This window comes from Colias eurytheme, chromosome 29, assembly GCF_061535395.1.
Source record: "Colias eurytheme isolate Ceu_HAF_F1 chromosome 29, ilColEury1 Martin Lab GWU primary, whole genome shotgun sequence".
Taxonomy (NCBI): domain Eukaryota; kingdom Metazoa; phylum Arthropoda; class Insecta; order Lepidoptera; family Pieridae; genus Colias; species Colias eurytheme.
Window position 1 is genome coordinate 970954 of NC_143008.1, and position 24556 is coordinate 995509.

At 35.6% G+C, this 24556-nt stretch overlaps 1 protein-coding gene across 1 annotated transcript; it reads left to right on the forward strand.

Annotated features, from left to right (window-relative positions):
* The first annotated feature begins 201 nt into the window (after positions 1-201).
* Positions 202-22197, forward strand: LOC149896010 (modular serine protease-like). The gene is made up of 15 exons (XM_090118321.1): positions 202-353; positions 3655-3706; positions 6627-6737; positions 7015-7074; positions 7892-8008; positions 9174-9308; positions 10373-10553; positions 11235-11314; positions 12262-12464; positions 13286-13501; positions 17745-17906; positions 18341-18462; positions 18886-19062; positions 20901-21060; positions 21981-22197. Exons 1-15 carry the CDS (start codon positions 320-322, stop codon positions 22172-22174), a joined length of 2004 nt encoding a protein of 667 aa, XP_089974447.1. The 5' UTR covers positions 202-319; the 3' UTR covers positions 22175-22197.
* Positions 22198-24556: the final 2359 nt, after the last annotated feature.

Genomic DNA, 24556 nt, shown 5'->3' on the forward strand with positions numbered 1-24556 from the left:
GAGCACAGCTAGTAATAAATAAACCTTGAAATAACATTTCCTTACACTAGAACAAGCCAATAATATAATCTTATTCGTAACAAAAATCGTAGTAAAACCAATACATAATATTCTAAAGAAATAGCATTTCACACTTCGTGACGTCATCGGTAACACAGTTGCAATTTTGTTCTTTTAAATAAGGAAAACTAAACTCTAAGCTGGTATCACTAAACAGTGTTTTGGTTTTCCCAAGACTGTCAAGACGTATCGTCGATAAATAGAATGTCTCTCTGATATTAATTATCTAGTCATTTTGTGGTTATGTGTTGTGTGCAAAATGTTTTGGAATGTTGTGTGTCTATCTTTAATGGGTAAGTTTAAAATACGCACTTTTGTATTCGATTTTTTTTAATAGATTTTTTGTTTTTGAGGTAAATCGTGTAAGGAGGTAAACTAATGAATAAGGTGGTAATTAAAAATGATTTAAGACCATCTTTTGTAAATTGTTTTTTAATTATGTTTCAAATATTTAAATGTAGGTTGGCAAATAATTTAATGATGATGTTTAATATTAGAGATTTAAAAATATTGTGAACTATAGTCTGTATTAAAAACTTTTTGTTGGTGAGTATATTCCTGTGAAACTTTGTCGTTTTTAAACAGGAAGTAAATAAATAAAAAATTATGCTCGCAGCTCGCATTGTAGGTACGTTTTTGTATTAAGTATAAAAAAAATTATACGATCTGTAAAAATCAAAAAAACTTACGAGATTTTTTCTGTAAGTATATTTTTATATACTACGTACTCCTGCAAAGAATTTATTTTACCAAAATAATAATGGGTACTTACCTAACTAGATGAAATAAAAAAAAATATTTTTTTTAAATACAATTTTTATAACAATATGAATTCAGTGTAAATTAGAAACCAGTTTGTTTATTTAGTAATCAAAGTCATTCGGCGTTTTCCTGTTATATCAATTAAATAACCCAGTGTCATTATGACCTCACTATCGATAAATTGTGATAAAAACAAGTAATATAAAGTTTGTGATCATCTGTTTATTTGAAATTTTAACTAAATTGAAATCAACAAATAAAATCATAGACAATTTTTTATTTTACTCTTCCAAGTAAGTACCTTATACGTACCAAGTAAGTACTTACCTAAGTATACTTAGGTTTATAAACTTAACAATTTTTAAATACACTTTTATTAGCTTCACTCAGGGGCCGTATAATAATAATTATGATCTCTTATTTGCCAGTCAGTTCAATTCACGGCGTAAATTGTCTGGAAATAAGAGATTATGATACGGCCCCTATGTTCGTAACAGCTGACTAGGTACTTTAGACTCGATTTTGACCCACTTTAAACGGACAATTTTAATTCACACTTGGTACACTTACCTATCAAGGATTGGTAGCAATACAATTACTTCATAAAACTTAATAAAACGTGTTTTTTTATAAGTAAACTAGCTGCTCCGCGCGGTTTCACCCCCGTGGCTCCACTCCTGTTGGTCGTAGCGTGATGATATATAGTCTATAACCTTCCTTAATAAATGAGCTATCTAACACCGAAAGAATTTTTCAAATCGGACCAGTAGTTCCCGAGATTAGCGCCTTCAAACAAACAAACAAACTCTTCAGCTTTATAATTTTAGCATAGATTTATTAATTTTTCCCCTTCTGTTACATTTCTGTTATTAAAAATTATGCTAGGGGAGATTTTAATGGAAAATTATAGCAAATAATACCTACTGTTCCTAATGATAGTCTATAATAACTGTTAGACCGGGAGATACTGACACAAAATTTCGAGTCATTTGTAACAGGATGGCGGTTCTACAGGGGTCTTAGTACGCAATGACAAAAAGAAAAATGATGGTGTGAACGCTGGTACCGGTGGGTTAGTCGCGTGGGCGTTAGTCGAACTCGTCGGAAAAATAGCGAAAGTCAAACGATTTGTAACACAAAAATTTTAGAATTTACCGATAGCCCATAAAAAAGAAGTAGGCGGTAGTGTCATGCCATACTTTTCCGGTATGACTTACAGCCCGCCATACCGACGCGAATGTGTTGATTTAAAAAAAACAATTATTCAACCATTTGTACCAAGCTAACTTTTGCACAGGTAACCATCGTCGTGCAGCCATTTACGAAAATCGCCATGCCATACTTTTCGGACGATTCCAAATGGTCGCCATACCGCCGAAAATCTGCAAAATTTTTTTATTTCGCCTATCTTTTTGTACCAGTATTGCATTTGGCTTTTTGGAGAGTATTTGATAAAATGTGACCATTATTATATTTGCCATACTTCTAGTAGGGGGAAAAAGTGCTGTCATACTTGAAAAATAAATTTATTATTAATTTATATAAGTGAAGATTTCCAACACCTAGATCTTTGAAATTTTGTATTTATATTAGTTGATCCTCAAACTTACAGGAAAAATAAGTGCCATACTGTTACAAATCGTTTGACTTTCGCTATTTTCCGATGAGTTCGACTAACGCCCACGCGACTAAGCCGCCGGTACCAGCGTTCACACCATCATTTTTCTTTTTGTCATTGCGTACTAAGAACCCTGTAGAACCGCCATCCTGTTTCAAATGACTCGAAATTTTGTGTCAGTATCTCCCGGTCTATGTAGCTGGTTTTAGTCAAATTCTCTAGTGCGGTAGAAAATGACGTCACATGACATAAACAAATTAACAAAGAAACGAGTTTTTACAACTTCGCTTGGGAATATTTTTTTGTTTATTTACGAAAATCGTGTGAATTAATTTAAGACATACGTATAAAAGAACTTTATTTATCTGATAAATATAATATGGTACTATTTAAAAACGGATTTGTGTTCTTTATCATTAAACTGCCTTCAATTCGTCAAGCAGCAGCATGGGATCTTCTCACACACAGCCTCCCAAGGGAGGCTGTTGGGGAGTATTGTTCAGGGCGATTTGCCCTCTTGGCCTCCTCTATGGCCGCCCGTTAATACGGGCTGGCCATAGAAGGGCAAATCGCCCCCCAATTGTTTAGGTTCGACTGACTTGAAGGCACGATCTAGAGTTTTTTTTTCTTTTGATGACTGGACCGATCTTTTGACAAATCGTCAAAATAGGAGTTAAATAAATAGGACCAACCGAAAGGCACTTGCTTTCAAATAAAAAAGAACCATCAAAATTGGTTCAGCAAGTCGAAAAAAAACACACTAAATTAAAAAAAATTGTCGAATTGCGAACATTCTCTTTTTTGCAGTCGGTTAAAAATAAACCTAAGATGAATTAATATTATTGTTTTTCTTTTAAACAGAACAAAACCAATGCTATCTATGGTTAAACCTTGTACGTGGCATTGCATCTATATTTCATAATTTTATTTTCCTTAAACAATAACTAATTTTAACTAGAAAATGACTGGCCATTTTCTAGTTAAAATTAAACTGAAACGGACGGCTATATATTTTCAACGAATTTATATAGCAAGCAAATTGTGTTTCGCCGTTCACAAAATGTCGCAGTCGTGGCTTTTTTAACTTCAAAAAATGAGGTTCAATTCGACTGTAGGTTTTTTTTTTACTTTGTTACCCCAGAATTTTTGAGTGCATGAACCGATTTTATAGTTATGTGAATTTTTTTTAATTTTAAATTCATTTTTTATTCCAGTTTTAACGCCAATACTTACTGCTGTAGTAAATGAACCACCGGGACTTTGCAGGTAAATATTAAAAAAAGCATATACAATCTTATATATAAAATTCTCGTGTCACAATGTTAGTCTGCATACTCCTCCGAAACGGGTGGACCGATTCTCATGAAATTTTCTGTGCATATCGGGTAAGTCTGAGAATCGGATACTACAGTAAACATTTGTGATAAATTTTCTCACACATTTACAAAAGAGATCTCAAATATTAAACACAACTGTGATTATAAATTCCTTGATCGATATACTTACATTAAAGATAGTTTAGTGTCACTAAGGTTTCAAAAAGCATCATCCAAGGATGTTGAAAAAATAATTAATAATTTAAGTTCTAATAAATCGCCTGGTATAGATAAAATAAGGGTAAAAGAGATAAAAATGTTAAAAAGTACACTGAGTCCAATTTTGGCATTGTTTATAAATTTATGTGTAGACAAAGGGCTGTATCCTGACATGTTAAAATCCGCTATAATCAGACCTATTTTCAAACAGGGAGCACATACAGATTACACAAATTATAGACCCATAGCAATATTGTCGGTTATAAATAAAATTGTAGAAAAATATATTGTCGGACAGATTAGTAGTTTTTTAGAAAAAAATAATGTATTAACCGATAACCAATATGGATTTCGGCGGGGCCGAAGCACGGAGACGCTCCTGGCACGATTCACGGATGAAGTTAATGAGGCCCTAGACCAACGGAAGCAGGTGGTGATCGTTTTCATAGACTTCAAAAAAGCTTTTGACACTTTGGAGCACCACCAGCTGCTTCAGGCAATGGAAGAGTGTGGGGTCGCAGGGAGTGTTAGTAAATGGCTCCAGGCGTACCTTGGGAATAGAACACTTGTAACAATGGTCAGCGGGGAGGCCAGTAAGCCGGCAAAGGTTGAGTGTGGCGTGCCAACCGGCTCCGTCTTCGGACCCGTTGGATACATAATGCATGTGAACAGTATGTGCAGTGTAGTACGTGATTGCAGTATATATATGTATGCGGATGATACTTGTCTACTCTATGCGCATAAAGATATGCACATATTAGAAGCTAAAATACAAAATGACTTTACAAATATAATAAAATGGGCGCACGATAATGGAATCATAATCAATATGAATAAAACAAAATGTATACATATTCGCTCACCTTATAGTAAGACTATGAATTCGCCAAAAATATTAGGTCATAATTATGAATGTCTACATATTGCAAAGAAATGTAATTGTAAAAATATTGAATTAGTGGAAGAATACAAATACTTGGGGTTAGTTATTGATAAATACTTTTCATGGAAATCTCATATTCTTAATCTTTCGGATAGGCTGAGGGCAGTTCTTGTTAAATTTCATCATCTTAGTTTTATTTTAGATAAGGCCACTATGTATATTGTGTACTATGCATTGACTGACTCACTGCTTTCTTATGGATTGGCTAGCTATGGGCGCACTTTTAAGACTTACCTTGATAAAATAAAAGCGCTTCAATTAAAATTTATTAAAATATTAGCACATGAAAAAGTAAAAATCCGCTGTAAAAAAAATAATGATTATAACTATTTGTTTGTAGAGTGCAAGATGCTGCCTGTTCATGAGAAGGTAAATATGTTAATAGCAATGGAACAATTTCATAATGATGAATTTAAAATCTGTATTAATAAAACAATGTCTTATAACTTAAGAACTAAAAATGTATTAGAAGTGCCACACTATTGTAACTACTATGGGCAGAGACATAGGAAGTACTTAGTGCCAAAACTGTTTAATAGAATCCCAATGAAAATTAAGGAAAGTGATAGGAAGGATGGAATTATTAGGAAGGAATTAAGAAGATATTTTTTAAATGCATTTGAGAGTGAGTTGATGTGTTGATGATCTGTGGCCGTTGAAATGTAACATTGTTAGCTGTTAGAATATCAAAGTGTTAAATTAAATTGTAGTGTTTTATAAGTAAAATGGAAGTACATATTTTGTAAAATGGAGCTACATCTGCCAACAAACTGTTTTACAGTTTGGCAGAGTATTGTGATAATATGTATATGTGTCTTTGGTTCTGAAATAAATAAATAAATAAATAAAAAAAAAAATAAATAATCGGCCAACATCTATTTTTCATATGTACCACGGGCGAAGCCGGGGCGGACCGCTAGTATACATATATTATCTACTTTTTCTACTAGAAATCTCTTATCAGCTGTGGGACGTCCACTGCTGGAAAAGGCCTCCCTCAAGGATTTCCAGTACGACCGGTCACCGGCGGCCTGCATCCAGCGGCTCCCTGCCACTCGGACCAGGTCGTCTGTCCATCTTGTGGGAGGTCGTCCCAGACCTGTCTACTAGAAATATTTAATTCAAACTATATACACTTATGAAATATCGGTGACAATACAATAAATTTATTGGTTTTTGATATTAAAGCCTTTTTTATTTTTTTTTTTAAAGTGAAGTCCCATGTCCCCTAGTGGGGTAAGGGGCAGATGCATTATACATCTGTTTCACTGATCGATTTTCTTTTAGGGACAAGTAGGTGATTAACCTTCTGTGTCCTGCCAGACCGAGACATTTTTTTTCTTCGTCTCCTCTGGGAATCGAACCCAGGACCCATTGGACGCTCACGCGTCAACCACTGTACCAAGGAGGCTGTCCGAAGGAAGTATTATTTTTTACTACATCCATTCTTTACAACTAGGTTTCCGCTCGCGGCTTCGCCCGCGCAGTCAAAGAAAAACCCGCATTGTTCCCATTCCCGTGGGATTTCCGGGACTGCGTCTTTTTCCCGGGATAAAAAGTAGCCTATGTCCTTTCTCGGGTATCAAAATGTCTCCATACCAAATTTCATGAAAATTGGTTCAGTAGTTTAGGCGTGATTGAGTAACAGACAGACAGACAGAGTTACTTTCGCATTTATAATATTAGTACGGATGTATCTATATTTCAGTTCTGGTGAGTTCCAATGTGGTGACGGTGCGTGTATAAGTTTGGACCAAGCTTGCAACGGGAAAGCTGACTGTATTGACGGTCGTGATGAACAAGCGTGTAGTGGTATGAGGTAAGTCGTCAAGATCCTTATAATATTGTAATTATTCTCTGTAAAGTAGTGTAGTGTATTATACTCTGTAAAGTAAAGAAATACAAATGATAAAGTAACTATGATAAAGTCTGGTTGAAAATTAAGGCTTAAAAATTACAAAAGTAACCTATAATTATCACTTATTTACATAGGATATTGTCCGTTGGCGTTATTCAAAATAAAATTATGTAAAAAATATTTTCTATCTCTCTTATCGTAATATTAGGTCCTAATATACTTATTTATTTACTTTCAGTCACGTGAATCCATTGGAGGATTTAATTTTACATCGAAGAAGGAGACAGACGAGTTGTGGGTAAGATTTAACTTAAGATTAATAATACCATACAACTGACATACATTTTGACACCAACACAACACAACAATTTTGCAACAATTTTGAAAGAACAAAATTAGAATTTTTGTTATTGCAGAATTATTGCTATTTAAAGTGAATTAAAGTAGTATTTTTATACATGACAAAAACAAAAATTAAATCGTAATCTTTACAAAAAAAGTAATTCTTTTCTGGCCATAATTTTCGCCAATAAATTTGAATACAAAATTGTGTATTGTGGCAATAAAATCTAATTTACTGCTGCGCCTGTGTACACATTTGCATAAGGGCCCTTAGGCGAACGGGCCCGTAGGTGAACGGCAAAATGGACTGTTTTATATGAGCTATAATTGAAAATATTGAAGAACAGAATTCTAATATGTATTACAGAACGTATGTGTGATGGGATGACTGCTTCCAAAACACGATTGGAAAAATTTTGCTTGGTAAAAAAAAATCCTGAAGTTACCTCTAAAATATCATATTGTAAATGCTCATTACAACCGTATTTTACGATAATAATTCGTATAAAATCACAAATACATACCTTCTCGATTTCGTGACTGTTTTAGATTTAGAAAATACTAAATATTTCCATTCAATTTTTGATAAAAATGGCGCTTACGATTTTTAGTTTCGAGCACATTGTTTCCATACTAAACGCGGACCCCCTCACCCCTTACCTCAGGCCCGAATAGCTGAATTATCGCTGACCGCACACCCCCGTTTTGGTCATTTTTATACAAAGATTTTAGAGGTACAGTTATAATAAATAAATAAATAAATAATTTTTCAGACGCAATCAATGGAAATGCCGCGATGGTACATGTATAGGTTTTGACGGCAAATGTGATGGCGTTGTCGACTGTCCCGATGGTAGTGATGAGACGTTTCCATTGTGCAGGAATATGAAGTAAGTTAAATAAATATTCCAGAAATAAATATTTCAGGACATTTTCACACACGTGACACGACACGATCTGCCCCCCTAGACAAGTGGCTTTCTATTAGCGTAAAGTTCAATAGAATAGATTATGAATGTATGAGATTGACGTAAACAATCGTCGTCGTCGTCGTAATCAAACGTCAATCTCATACATTCATAATCTATTCTATTGAACTTTACGCTAATAGAAAGCAACTTGTCTAGGGGGGCTGATCCCATACTAAGCTTTCGCTTGTGTTATGGAAATCAGATGGCTGATAAACATACATATATAATTTTAAATAAATACTCAAGTATATAGTTTGTAACTATATTTATACTTTTTTTTGTTTAATAAATGCGAATACTTACTATATTTCATACTAGCTTTCCGCCCGTGGCTTCGCTCGCGTATTCAAAGAAAAACCCGTTCCCGTTGGATTTCCGGGATAAAACCTATCCTATGTCCTTTCTCGAGTATCAAAATATCTCTATACCAAATTTCATGCAAATTGGTTCAGCAGTTAAGGCGTGATTGAGTAACAGACAGACAGACAGAGTTAATTTCGCATTTATACAGTGCCGTCTTTAAGGCAGGGCACGCAGGGCCCTGGCCCGAGGCCCCGAGGTAGGCAGGGGCCCCACAATTCTGAAAATTTTCGATATACAACAACAAATTTTATAACATAATAAGAAAAATATCAAATCACACACTTGGTAAAATAGAAACAAGATTTAACTCTCATATGTGGGGTGTTAAGAGACGGGGTTACGATTTAGCCTATTGCGTTATTGTAAACTGAAAAATGATAAAGTTAAAATTTAAGGATTTTCCATCCCTTACATAGGCCCCAGCCAGTACCTTGGCCCATAGCCTCGTTGATCCTAAAGACGGCACTGCATTTATAATATTAGTATGGATTGTTTGAGGTTGTTTAATTATCTCAATAGATGGCGTAATGTGTCCCTTACGCACATAAAAGCGAAAGAGTATTAATTCTATTACTTTGGCTAAAGACGCGTGTTCGAACCCACCATCGTTTTTTCCTATTAAAACATTTCTCATTGAACAAATCTTTAAATTTTCTTTTTAAATAAATTAATAAATTAAAAAAAAATAAACTTTTTACTATAACCACAATTTTTTTTCCAGATGTCAAAGCAATTGGTTCAAATGTACATACGGTGCGTGTGTTGATGGAACAGCCCCTTGCAATGGTATTAAGGAATGCGCTGATGGTTCCGACGAATTATTACCACGTTGTAAGAATGAGACTGAGGAAATAAAGTAAGTAACTATAGTAGTTATACAGCTGTAGAGTTTGTTTGTTTGAACGCACTAATCTCAAGAACTACTGGCGTATATGAGTTTTGACCTTTTAATCCTTATGAAATATCCGAATTAAAAGTCTAAATTAGTACTTCAAATAAAGAGTACCTTATTATATTAGCTATCTATCAGTGAAAATCCCATCAAAATCGGTCCAGCCGTTCCAGAGATTAGCCGGAACAAACAGATGGACAGACAACAATTTTAGAAATTACTATTTTGGTACGTGTACATATTATGTATTTAGTAAAAAGCGGTTACTTTAATATTACAAACAAACATTCTCAATTTGATTATTGCTATAAATTATATAATATATTTATAATTTGTATCATGTAACCCATATGTATTTAGCTCTAAGGTTAGGTTAAGTTTGATTGAATAAACGAATTTGAATTTGAATTTGAATATACTACAGTTGAACCTCGATAACTTAAACCTCGGTAACATAAAAACCTCTGTAACTTCAAAAAATAATGTGTTCCCTTCCCATCAGAGCCCAAAACCTCTTTAACTTAAAATACGCAACCTCTATAACTTAAATAAATAATCTCTGTATTGGCCCTCAGTAACTTCAAGAAATGTTTCCACAACCTCTATAACATAAAATTGTTTGTCAATGAGTCATTTTGAAAGAGTGTCAAAACAAAAGGTTTCGGTATTTATTGCTTGCACGTGTTTACTATGTATTGTTAACGTAAACAATACATTACCTATTGTTTGCTTTATCGAAATTCTTCAAAGCTTTGCGGCGGTTAGCTTTATGACAACGACTTACTTGCATCATAAGTTTTTGATTGTTGTCCTGGAAACATCACTTTACTTACTGTGTGATAAAACTGGCTTAAAATGAGTCCAAAAAGAAAACTAACAACCCTCACCTACGCTTATAAATTAAAAGCTATAAAAGCAGTGAAAAATGGATAGACCCTTGATAACTTAAAACCTCTATAACTTAAAATATTTTGTGTTTCCCTTGGACTTTAACTTATCGAGGTTCTACTGTATTTGTATTCTCTTAGCGGTCAATTCCGCTGCGCCAACGGTCAACTGATCCCCGCAGCAGACCGTTGCGATGGCAAGCCAGACTGTTCAGATGGGTCTGACGAAACCGTCCGATCGTGTGCTGGCAACACTTGCCCCGGATACTTGTTCCAGTGCGCGTATGGCGCGTGTGTTGATGAAGGGTCTGATTGTGATAATGTGAGTATCTACTTATTTATTGAAATGAAACTTCTTGAGGCGCGTTGATAGTAAATTTTCAAGGTCGCATTATGGCAATAGCGTCACGTCATGAAGTTAGGCGGCGATGATTTTGAAAGAAGAAAGTTTCACTTGCCAAAGAAGTTTCACTTCTGACTCGTGTGCTCGGCACATACGCTCTTTTTTTAATGAAAAGTACTTAATAATACTTAATAACTCCAACATTTATTTGATAAACTAAACTTCGTGTTTGCAAGGACTTTTTAATCGTCAGATTACAGAAAAGAAATAAAATTTACTATTTGCCACCGGTTTAGTATTTATTTACATACCCATTTACTATATGGTTCTTTTGTATAAAAGCTTATTGTAATAATTCATAACTGACCGAAAGATGGTCACATTAAATTCTTAATTGCAAAATCCATACTAATATTATAAATGCGAAAGTAACTCTGTCTGTCTGTCTGTTACTCAATCACGCCTGAACTACTGAACCAATTTGCATGAAATTTGGTATAGAGATATTTTAATACCCGAGAAAGGACATAGGATAGGTTTTATCCCGGAAATCCTACGGGAACGAGTTTTTCTCTGAAAACGCGGGCGAAGCCGCGGGCGGAAAGCTAGTGGTTTATAAATTAACTTTCTATCTAATAAAATTATGTACATACATTACAGATCAAAGAATGCGCAGACGGTTCAGATGAGTCAGACGAGTTGTGTAACAGAATAGCGACTGTAACTACTACTACGTCCAGGTAAGTGTTTTCACTGTTTTTCTATATTATATGGTATGGTTTATTATATGATAAATAATTAATCTATACTAATATTATAAAGCTGAAGAGTTTGTTTGTTTGAACGCGCTAATCTCAAGAACTACTGGTCTCATTTGAAAAATTCTTTCGGTGTTGGATAGCGCATTTATCGAGGAAGGCTATATAATATAATCACGCTAAGACCAACAGGAGCGGAGCCACGCGGGTGAAACCGCGGAGCGCAGCTAGTATAATATAACAGGCTTACTGACTTTGTTTTTTTGTATGTTATTAATGATGATTGGTCATAGCTTGTTTTGCTTATATCGATATATCGATGTATGGTGTAAAATTTAATATATTTGCATGCTGTGGGCGTTGTGTTAGGTAATCGAGCAGTGAAACACCGTATACAATACAATCACATTTATTTATCGTTACACATTTAAATTAAAAATTGACAAACAAAACAGTTCCCAGTAGTGGTAGCTCCACAATCTTCGATGCTCGAATGTGAAGTCTCGCCCCGCTGGAGAAATTACTATAAAATATAAATGTTTTTAGTGACCCCAAAATAATATTAAGCTATTGCATAGCTTCTATCGCAGGCCTTGAGCGCGGGGACCGAATCCAGAAATTGCGTAACGAAAAACCTCACGCTCCCCACTCCGACGGGCGCGGAGGTGTGGCTTGAAGGCATAGCATGCAATAGCTTTACCGCGGCAGTCCCCGAGTGCCACACGTCTTTTTTTTGTAATTGTTTGAGATGTTTAACCCATTGACCACCGAGCGGCCCGATCGGGCCGCGACACAATAGATTTTCTATTGTGTCTGTGATCCGGGGACTGAGGGATTAAGACCAATTTATTGTTTCCTTTCCTTTTATCGTCCGCCTCCGACATAAACTTTTCTAAAACATTTCTTTCAAATCATATCATGTATTCCAGGCCACAAACCGGCAAGTGTATAGTACCACAACACCCGAACAACGGGCGGTACATAGTTGCTGGGGCTGGTACTGCAGTACCGGGCTCCCGGTTCCCGGTACTGAGCCTGAACGTGTCCTGTAACCCGGGATACAGGCCAAGAGCCGACCCAAATGTGTTGTGTGTGGATGGAGCTTGGTCAGGCGACTACCCGCAGTGTACACGTGAGTAGCACCACATAGAAATACAGACACACATACACACAGTATTGCTTTGACGGCATAGAACATAAGTGAGAAAAGCAGCAATGCTTTACGTCCCCCCGCGAAGTAAAGCCTAACGGCCAACCCGCGGGAATATGGACTGTAGAAAGGAGTTGTTAGGCAGGTACACACATACATAAAGTAGTTGACACAGGCACCAAAAATAATAAAAAATACCAACTTTAACGATTTTGTCGCTTGAAAGCGCGTAAAGAAGGCGTGAAAGCCGATTTAGTCCTGTATTTGAAAAACAGCTGAACCGTTTTTGAAGAAACGCGTTGATCCTTTAGTTTAGAAACCCAATAAAACCTAAAAGAAAACATTTCCAATCGACTTATTCGTTTATAAAGTTCGTGGACAAACACACATACCTTTATAAAAAACAAGTGTGTGTTTTCAATAATATATAGATTAAAATATCAAAGAACCGTATCATTCTGACATAAGACTTACCGATGGTATGAAATGCCTCCATTGCTGATATTATTTCGTCTGCTATCATTTTTGCACTCTAATACCGAAACAACACGTCCTAATTAATGAATAAAAATGGAAAAAAGGTTTGACAGCTGACAACCGACTCGAATATTTTTCTGCGAATAACTGAGAGCAAGTTAGGTGATCTTACCTTACTAGTGACACGTGGGCCACGCCCACATCACACTTCTATCTACTTTACTGTTCTGTGATTCTGACAATATTACATACACATCGAACTACCTCTTTTTTAAGTCAATAAATAACTTATTATGTATATGATAATTTATTATAAATAATTCCAGGTTTCTGCCACCTAAACCCACATGAGAGCGTCACCTACCGTTGCCTTATCTCCGGTTCGAATTCCCTCGAAGGTTCCAGAACTTGCAACACAGACGAACCAGACGGCACAATCGCCAGACCGGAATGTAACAGACCGAATTACTATTCTCCCTCCGTTCTCCCTCTAATGCGATGTTCTGACGGAAATTGGGACTTCACTCCAACTTGCCAGCCAGGTTTGGTCAAAAATGGCACTAATATTACTATTATTGTACAAGATGGCGTCGAAGTTTATGTTTCACAGTTTCAGTATGCTGGCCCTAATGTTACTGCTACACATAATATACAAATCAGTACAAATAAAATACAACCAATAAATAATCAAGCGAATACAAACACACATAATAACCGAATACAAATCGATAAAGATATACAACCAAATACAAATAAAAATCAAATACATGTCGATACAAATAAAGGAATACAATCTAATACAAATGAACATGTTTTTACAACAGTTGGTCCTACAACTAATGAATTGGATGAAGGTAGAAAAGATTATGATTTAGACTATGGTGATTGGAGAAAAGGCTCTAATAATAAAAACAATTTTAATTTCTATTTCAATGGAAACCACTCGAAAATTCAAGTAAATGCACCTGATTCTAGAATTTATTTTAAAGATTAGGTTGGTTGCTGGTTTAGAATGTTTATGTTACAGCCAAAACTGGTCAAAACCACTTTTGACTACAAAACTCCGGCATAACAGTGATGATTTTAGACATAAAATAAACAGCCATTATAGAGATACTTTTTTTAAGATTATAACCGAAACGTAGTGTAGTATTATGCACATTAGTTTGATATTTCGTTTTATAGCATTCAAATGCTTTATAAATGAGAAATTTAGTAAGAATAAAGACGGGTTGCACTGGGGGAGTGCCGGCAGAAGTGAAAACTTGATTATTAACGTTGAGCATGTTTGATATTTTGGAATGGTATCCGTCTTACGCTTTTTCGATCAGGTCACGTGTCCTGACGCGAGTTTAAGATTTTATACCCATTACAGAAAAAGTGCTCAACACCGCTAAAGAAGTTTTCACTTCAAAAAGTCGATCACGTGTATTACCGATACAGTAGAATAAATTCGATATATCAAGAAGTATCACGGAATGGCAGAAAGACGCGGTTTCGAATACTGTCTCGTGATCAATTTTATTGAAGTGAAACTGCGTTATCGGGGTTGGAAAAAAGTTAAATGTAACATTCGTTACGCGTGACATTTTTCCGTTACGCGCCATCTTGTTTTTATCCCTTACACGCGTGATTGACGTATTTCTGTAAACATGCATATAGTAAATTATTTTTTGAAAAATAAGGTCATAAAGAAGTTTCACTTCTTACGTGTGTACACTAGTACACCTTAGAGTATATTTCTTTCATTAAAAAAATCTTATTCGTACAAAATATAGTTCTTATAATTAACTGATAGTAGAATTGAACCAAAAACGCAGTTTTCGTGCAATATAACAGTAGTTCCTATTTTGTATACTCCATATTATTGTAGTAGTTATTTTTATTAGCTTCACTTGTATGTTGACTCGCGGTCCGCCCTGCTTCGCTCGTGGTACATACTTACATAGCTCTTAGCACTTAGAAATCACGTACATATCCAACGGTGAAATAATAATTTTTAAAATCGGTCCAGTAGTTCCTGAGATTAGTGCGGTTGAACATACAAAATCTATAGCTTAATATTATAGATATAGATAATACAAAATTATTATAATATTACATAATGTATTCTCATAACATTGCCATATGAAGCGTAGTCATTTTACAGAACATTAAAGTTCAGAGTTCAGACCACTAAAAATACCTATTTATTGGTCTGATCATAAATATATACATAATTAATTTAGGTTGGTGTTATATTATAATTATTTCTGTAATTAAATTATATGCTGACCCTTCGACATTAAAAAATATACATGTATGGTGTAAGGTGAAAATTCCTTGACTATGAATGTCATGGCTTTTAAATATGTAGTTGATAATGTAAGAAAAAAATGTAGTGTTCCTATCATTTAGATAAGTTTTAAAATTACTCATGTTTTATTATATTTTTGTAGTTAATATACACTTTATGTAATAATTAGTTTTAGTCATAGTTTATTAGCTATTTATATTATGTTTATATACAGCAGAATGTAATAGGATGGAAGATAATAAATAAAGTATTTTTGTATTAAATATTGTTTTATTTACCTCATCCTCCATCGTATTACATAATGCTAATCTATACATCTATACTAATATTATAAAGCTGAAGAGTTTTTTGTTTGAACGCGCTAATCTCAAGAACTACTGGTCCGATTTGAAAAATTCTTTCGGTGGTGGATAGCCCATTTATCGAGGAAGGATATAGGGTAAGACTTACAGAAGCGGAGGCACGCGGGTGAAACCACGGAGCGCAGCTAGTATATAATATGCTTTGACAAGGAATTATTATACCTGAACTACCTACTTATTTTAATTGTTATAAGTTAAATCGGACACTACTAAACCGATTTAAAATTAATATTTTACAATTAGAAAGATACATTATTAGGAACCCAGTAGGATATTACTCTTTATCCCAGGCGAAGCCCGGTTAAATTGCTAGCAATAAATATATGTATAAAATATCTCCATCTCCGTCTGTTTGTCTTTTTATTCCCTTTCTCTTTGATCGCAAAACGTTATTTATCAAATTTATATCAAAGTTACGTTACCTATCTGTATAAAAATAAGAATTCGATTGTACATAGAGACTATATTTATAAAGATATTCATGAGAAGATAAGAATAATAGCAAAATAAGAAAAAGAGTGCATTAATTATTTTTTAAAACATGAAACAAGACGTGAAATACATATACAGAAATCAAAGCGCTTGAAAAAAACAAACCCTAACAATCTAGTAAAAATAACGTACTTGATTACTACAACAGGTACATAAAGGTCTTGACCAGTGAAGGCCTACTCAAACGTCTGGTCATATAACTTCTACACTTTTTTTTTTGTGTGGTGTCTCTCAATGTTAGCCAGAAGGGCTTCTACATTTTAACGCGGACGCGGGGGTGAACTGAAGGTTCACCCTGGTAGCGACATGCACAAGGGCGTCCCCCCTTGACGGGGACCACGAACCTCGGCTTGAGCTGTCGCTTGAGTGGAGGAGGCCAGAAGGGCCCTAATCGGACGGGAACTTCTACACGAACTAAACTGTCTGGTCGAATTGTGTTATTGTATTTTATTTAATTGTTGTGGAATTGTGTAGTTAGACTGCAATAAAAATTAAGATTGATGGTTGTCCAAGTTTTTAATAAAAAGTAAATCGACTATAATGATTTAGATTTTTGTCGAACAAATATCTAGTTTAGGCAAATAATCTCCTTCATGGAAGGAACGATATCGTTAAGCTGATATTCTAAAATACCTTACCTTATTTCTTTAGAACACTTAGGCCCTGCGCAGACGGCACACTTTTTGTGCGATCGAGTCTGCGGCGCACAAAAAGTCTGCATGGCGCGCAAAAAGTCGGTCGCGGATTTTTCACAGACTCAACGCACACGACGCACATCTTCGATCATTTTGTCGGCAGAGCTGTAGGGACGTAGACGCTATGGAAATCGTGTAAAGTGTGCGCCGTCTGCGTTAGCGCGCGTTGAAGCAAACGTTCAATTGTTTTCACACACTTTAGTGCGGAGCGGCGCGGTGCGGTCTGCCCGAATTACACGGATTTTTTGTGCGCCGGACTTTTTGCGCGTCGTGTGCGTTACTGCATATAATTTCATAGGTTCTATTTTCACAGACTAAAAAGTGCGTCACGGATAGTCTGTCGTCTGCGCATGGCCTTATACTGATAGTGAGAGAACAGTGAGTTTGAGTTATCCGAATGGGATACATACAATTATTATTGTAAATAGGGACGAAGGAATGAGTTACTGAAGTATAATATGTATATAGAAGTAGACTAAACTTAGATATGAAATATAAATATGAAATATATCTCTTTCTTAGACTCATAAAACCGAAAGAATAGAATAAGTTCAATTGCTCTGGCGGTATGACTGGTAGCCAAGTGGACGTCACCTCGGTGGAGCGGAGCCCGGAGGACGTGGGTTCGAATCCCGCCTCGTAATCTAGTTTTTCTATTTAAACCATATATCATTTAAATGTCATTTAGTACCTACTGAATCATTGCATCTGTACAGTCACAAGTCTCCTTTGAAAATCAGTGCAGCAATATATTTTAATGCTGCTTTGCTGACGGGGAATCCTTTTTGCCACTATTGCTATCTTTTTTTTTCTGTTCTGTGTGTTAGATTATTAAGATTTATATTTTTTTACATGCTGGCAAATAAAACGCTTTCTATTTCTATTATTTCTATTTCAAAAAAATTTAAATATTGTATTTAAAAAAACGTTTCTCCAATAGAATGCGGACGAGTAACCCCAGAAGGTGTCCAACTCGTAATAGACGGTTGGGCGGCCAAACGCGGTGAACTACCGTGGCATACAGGCATATACGACAAACGGAAAACACCGTACAAGCAGATCTGTGGGGGCTCGCTTGTTAGCAGCACTGTTGTTATATCTGGTGAGTAAACATAGTATAAAAAAGTCACTTTCTCTGTCCCTATGTATACTTAAATCTTTAAAACTACGCAACGGATTTTGATGCGGTTTTTTGACGTGACAACGTCTTATAATTCGATAGAGCCGGCTGCACGCACGAAAAAACATGAGTCATGCGGCGTTACCTCGCTCTGAGGCGTTCCATGTGAGGCTTGAAGTGCAAGCGAGAGCGCGGAACGAGCGACAAAGAAGCACAATCGGACGTTGTCACGTTCAACTATCGTCAGTAAACCGACTTTACAGACAACCAATTTTTAATATATTCGCGAGTGCAGAAGAAGGTTTTAATATATAATTTATTAGGTTTTAGAAAAAGCGGGCGCAGACGCGGGCGGAAAGCTTGTACGTTATAAATGTTTTTTCTTTCTTTCTAATTTTTCTTGGTTTTTATTCCAGCCGCCCATTGCTTCTGGGAGGACTTAACAAAGAAGCAACCCGCACAGAAGTACGCGATTGCAATTGGCAAACTGTATCGGCAGTGGGATGAACCTAAAGACGTAGACGCTCAGAAGTCGGATGTGAGTATAGAAGTGTAAACAAATACCTATACTCTATATTTGATTTATGCTGGAATAAAAAAAATAGGTTTACATAAGTAAATTAGTTTTTCAAATGTCCAATTAACACGGTTCATGAGATTTAGCCTGATAACAGACGTACTGACGGACAGACAGTTGGATATTAAAATCTCTGTAGTAGGGTTTTACATTGTGGTTTTACCATTTCGAAAGAAAAAAATAAATAAATAATAGAACTCAGTAGAAACTACACTTAAAGTAGACATCAAATATGCCAGAAAAATAATAAAAATCTAACCGTAGATTAGGTACGAAAAATTTTATAGCTTTTTGTTAAAAATAATTATGTTAACAAATTGTTTTCCATTTTATTTTTGTTAAAAAAAATAACTTATTTTTTTCTATTTTTTACATGTTTTACAGGTAAAATCAATAGAAATACCGCCTCGTTTTCAAGGAGCCGCTGCTAATTTCCAAGAAGACATCGCGGTACTAATTCTAACAACGAGCATACAATATAAGACGTATGTCCGTCCTGTCTGTCTTAGTTTCGATTATGAGTTCGACAAAACGCAGCTGACGGTTGGAAAGATGGGGAAGGTAAGAAAAATAATTAAATTCATAACCATTTTTTTCATTCAACTAGACTTCAATCAGAAACAACAGCTAATTTATCCGCTTATTTTTTTATTTATTCAATATAATATTTAATGTCTCGGTCTGGGAGGACACAGAAGGCTGATAATCTACTTGTACCTAAAGAAAATCGATCAGTGAAACAGATGTATACATAATGACACGGGACTTCATTTCTCGACTTATTTTCTTACCATCATGTACCGTCTCCCAGATAGCCGGCTGCGGTCAGACAGGTGTGAACGGTCTGGTGTCCTTTTTTAATAATTGTATATTACTGTATATGTTAAAGAATTGAACTCATTATCAACAGCTAGTAAGACAATAAGGCAAATCGTTATAACTTTGTTGTTTTTTCAAAATTTTATTATTAATGAACCTTCGGTGAACCTTAACGAACATACATAAAATAAATTAGCCCAATTGTTCCAACCAGTTATCCACTTAATAATAATCATTTTTATTTATAAAAAAAAGACGTGTGGCACTCGGGGACTGCCGCGGTAAAGCTATTGCATGCTATGCCTTCAAGCCACACCTCCGAGCCCGTCGGAGTGGGGAGCGTGAGGTTTTTTCGTTACGGAATTTCTCGATTCGGTCCCCGCGCTCAAGGCCCGCGATAGAAGCTATGCAATAGCTTAATAAAAGAAGAAATATATTATTAAATTTATACCGTCTCCCAGGTGGCCGGCTGGGGTCTGACCGGTGAGAACGGTCTGGCGTCAATTTGTTAAATAACAAATATTTTATAGGCTTACTTTCTCACTATTCAATATGTACCGTCTCCCAGGTGGCCGGCTGGGGTCTGACCGGTGAGAACGGTCTGGCGTCAATTTGTTAAATAACAAATATTTTATAGGCTTACTTTCTCACTATTCAATATGTACCGTCTCCCAGGTGGCCGGCTGGGGTCTGACCGATGAGAACGGTCTGGCGTCAATTTGTTAAATAACAAATATTTTATAGGCTTACTTTCTCACTATTCAATATGTACCGTCTCCCAGGTGGCCGGCTGGGGTCTGACCGATGAGAACGGTCTGGCGTCAATTTGTTAAATAACAAATATTTTATAGGCTTACTTTCTCACTATTCAATATGTACCGTCTCCCAGGTGGCCGGCTGGGGTCTGACCGATGAGAACGGTCTGGCGTCAATTTGTTAAATAACAAATATTTTATAGGCTTACTTTCTCACTATTCAATATGTACCGTCTCCCAGGTGGCCGGCTGGGGTCTGACCGATGAGAACGGTCTGGCGTCAATTTGTTAACCCGGCGTCATTGAGGTTGGGTCATATTGGGTCACATTGGGTCAAAATGATAACAAATATTTTATAGGCTTACTTTCTCACTATTCAATATGTACCGTCTCCCAGGTGGCCGGCTGGGGTCTGACCGGTGAGAACGGTCTGGCGTCAATTTGTTAAATAACAAATATTTTATAGGCTTACTTTCTCACTATTCAATTTATACCGTCTCACAGGTGGCCGGCTGGGGTCTGACCGGTGAGAACGGTCTGGCGTCAATTTGTTAAATAACAAATATTTTATAGGCTTACTTTCTCACTATTCAATATGTACCGTCTCCCAGGTGGCCGGCTGGGGTCTGACCGGTGAGAACGGTCTGGCGTCAATTTGTTAAATAACAAATATTTTATAGGCTTACTTTCTCACTATTCAATTTATACCGTCTCACAGGTGGCCGGCTGGGGTCTGACCGGTGAGAACGGTCTGGCGTCAATTTGTTAAATAACAAATATTTTATAGGCTTACTTTCTCACTATTCAATATGTACCGTCTCCCAGGTGGCCGGCTGGGGTCTGACCGGTGAGAACGGTCTGGCGTCTCCCACACTACAAGTAGTGAACTTTCCCTTCGTGGATATTAACACTTGTATAGCCAACTCTCCGCCGAGCTTCAGGGAATATATTAATAGCGACAAATTCTGCGCTGGATATCTTAATGGTAAGAAACATTTAATAATTTAAGTCTATTTTAATTTAATTTAATATAAATTGCAATTATTATTTTTGTTTAATTATATCTATCATTATTATATAAAAATCGTATATTTATTGATTTGATTTGATTTGATTTGATTTCCCTTAAAGTACTATTGAAGTTTTTGCGTTAAATTTTTTATAGTAATTTCTCTGCACGTAGCATACTCTTCTACGTTTTGGAAATTGCCGTAGGTTCATACATAATCGTCATATCGTCAAAAAAATGTCCGCTGTATAAATTATTCATTCAAATTAGCACCTTCTTTCATCGTAGTTCAAAGTTGATTGTATCTGCATCGGCCTCTAGAAGACTCTGCCTTATAAACGTATAGGCAGAGTTACGCTACGGTCATTTAAATTGACTGTGAATATAGTTGTTTTTGTTCAAAACACACTATTTAATAAAAAAGAGCGTGTGTGCCGAGCACTCGTGTCAGAAGTGAAACTTCTATAGCAAGATTCAAATACCAAAATCGTCGCGTTACTCCATGACGTGACGGTATTTCATGACTTGAAATTTTACTCTCAACGCGCCTAAAGAAGTTTCACTGAAAGAATATAATAAATTCGATAGCTGTGGCCGAGTTGGTCAGGCAATATCCACCCCGGAATGGCGCGAAAGGATGCGGGTTCGAGTCCCGCCTCGTGATCGAATTTATTCCATTCTTTCTTATATATAAAAATGAATCGCAAAATGTGTTGGTAAGCGCATAACTCAAGAACGGCTGAACCGATTTCGATAATTCTTTTTTTATTATATTCCTTGAAGTACGAGGATGGTTTTTATTTTATGTAGAGAAAACGTAAATATGTACCACGGGCGAAGCCGGGGCGGACCGCTAGTTCTTTATAAATTTATTAAAGTGAAATTTGTTTTTTCAGGTACAACACTATGCAAAGGTGATAGTGGGGGTGGTTTAGCTTTCCCCGATAGAGAAATGGGGGTAGAGAGATATTTCCTAAGGGGCATTGTTTCCACAGCACCAACTGACGACAATCTCTGTAACGCTCACACTTATGTGACTTTCACACAAGTTATTAAACACGAACATTTTATTAAAGCGTTTTTGAGATGAGAAATAAATTATTTTTCTAATAATGTTTTGTTTTATTTATTACCATACTACATAGTTAGGATTGAAAGACAAAGTATATAAGTCACACACATTATAACAATTTATAAGAATTTTTGTTAGCGAAAAAATAAACATCAGAACAGCATTGAACTATAATTGCTCATATTTTTCAGAGACTCAGAACGATTTTTTTCAGAAAGACTCGAGACTTAAAAAAATAAATAAAGCTAGAGCAACGATTTTGAAATCACTACATAGTATAAAACAAAGTCGCTTTCTCTGTCCCTAATTCAACTGTATTTCAATTGTGTATTAATTTTGTTCAGAATGAGAACATTCATCTTGACGCAAGTCTCGACGCTTAACAAGTTATAAATAAAAACGCATCACTAAGGATTGTTTCGGGCGATTGCATCAACAATAAAAGATCTTCATTCAAACCGGCGTATTGAATGCGTGTTTATATTGAGGATTTTTGGTTGTTTTGGTCTGGTTTTTAGGATTAAAAAACATGTTTAACCATTTTTTCAACTGTTTTAACTACAATTAATGTATCTCTTTTTCTAGGTACCATACAACACTATAAAAATCATGTACATGTCGTTTATAATTTTAAAATTTAAATTCTTAATTATTTTGCATCACATGACGTCACAAAATATTGCGAAATCAGAGTCAATCATTTTCTTAGTTGGATGTTACTGTGATTATACTTACAGTGTGGAAATTATCTATTATTGAAGACTAAATAAATAACAATAAAAAAAATTCCCTTTCAAAGTTTTTTTGTCAGTTCGATTCCCGAAGCAAGTGAATTTTCGAAAATATTTGAAAGTAGCTGAAAGGAAACATTATAGTTATGTATTTCTTTTTAAAAATAAAGGAATGTTTCCTTGCAGTAACATTTGCTATCTCCAGTATTTCGAGTACTTACCCTCCAGGGCCCATCAAAAATTTCTACATTGTATGTTTGTACCTACTGCGTAAAATCCTCAAATCTATATATACCTGTATAAAACTCAAAGGTGACTGATATAGTGATCTATCAACGCACAGCCCAAACCACTGGACGTATCGGGCTGAAATTTGGCATGCAGGTAGATGTTAGGACGTAGGCATCCGCTAAGAAAGGATTTCCCGAAATTCTTGCGGGAACGGGGAAAAACGGGGATGCACGTACAAAGTCGTGGGCGGAAGCTAGTTACTACATATTATTAATCAGACAGTTCGAAACATGAATGAAACTTTATTATTCATCAAATTTTTGGCACAGTTTTATATCAATAGGTAGTAATAATAAATAATAATACACTCTTTATTAGCAGGTAGGCAGTATTAAAATTAACAATTTATGTACTTACAATCTACTTAATCTAACAACCTACATGCTAAAAGGATTGCCGCTCAGCATTTTACAATGAAAACTGAAAAGCATAGGCTTTCATTGCAGAGCTGATTTTCAGCGACACCTAATATTTTCAGCGACACCTAATATTTTCAGCGACACCTAATATTTTCAGCGACACCTAATGTCTGTATTCCCTACTGACTCTGAGTCGTTATTTTGAAACCAGTCTACTTACATAATAATTTCTGTAAAATTTTCCATTTTATTCTACAAACTGACTATAGGTATGCATCATCATCATCATCAGCCCATTCTGTACATTCCCACTTCTGGGACACGAGCCTCCTTTAAGTGTAGAGGTCATAATCCACCACGCTGGCCAAGTGCGGGTTGGTGGATGTCATCGAACTTTTTTATTATTCGACATATCGGTTTCCTCACGATGTTTTCCTTCACCGTTCGACCAGTGGTGATGTTATCAACATGCACAGATAAATTGAAAAGTCCTTTGTTTTTGAGAACGCGAACGGTTCAAAATTTGTTGAAAACAGGATTAAATTTTCCATCATATTGAACTTACTTCATTATTTTATAGACCTAAAACTGGTATTTAGTTTTATTTCATTCAAATGCTTTATAATTAACGAGAAACATTTAAAGTACCTATAGAAAAATAATCAAGGCAAAAGGCAAGGTGAAAAACGCTGGTCCGAATCCCGCCTCGTGATTGAATTTCTTCGATTCCTTAAAAAAATTCAGGACCTAATTCTATTTGTAGTGTACATAATATATATTATCAACATCAATAAAAATATCTCCAATCTCAAAAGTTCAATATTCTTAACGAATCCTATTTTGGTAGTGATTAAATTCCATAATTTCCAACTGGGTTCACACATGCAAACATTTTTAAGCACACATGCTTATAAAAATATTTTGTAGAAACACACACACGCGTATTAGGTATACATGTGTGCTTATGTTGCAGTCATCTATCTGGTTGAATCTGCTATTTGGTGAAACCTCATTTTCTG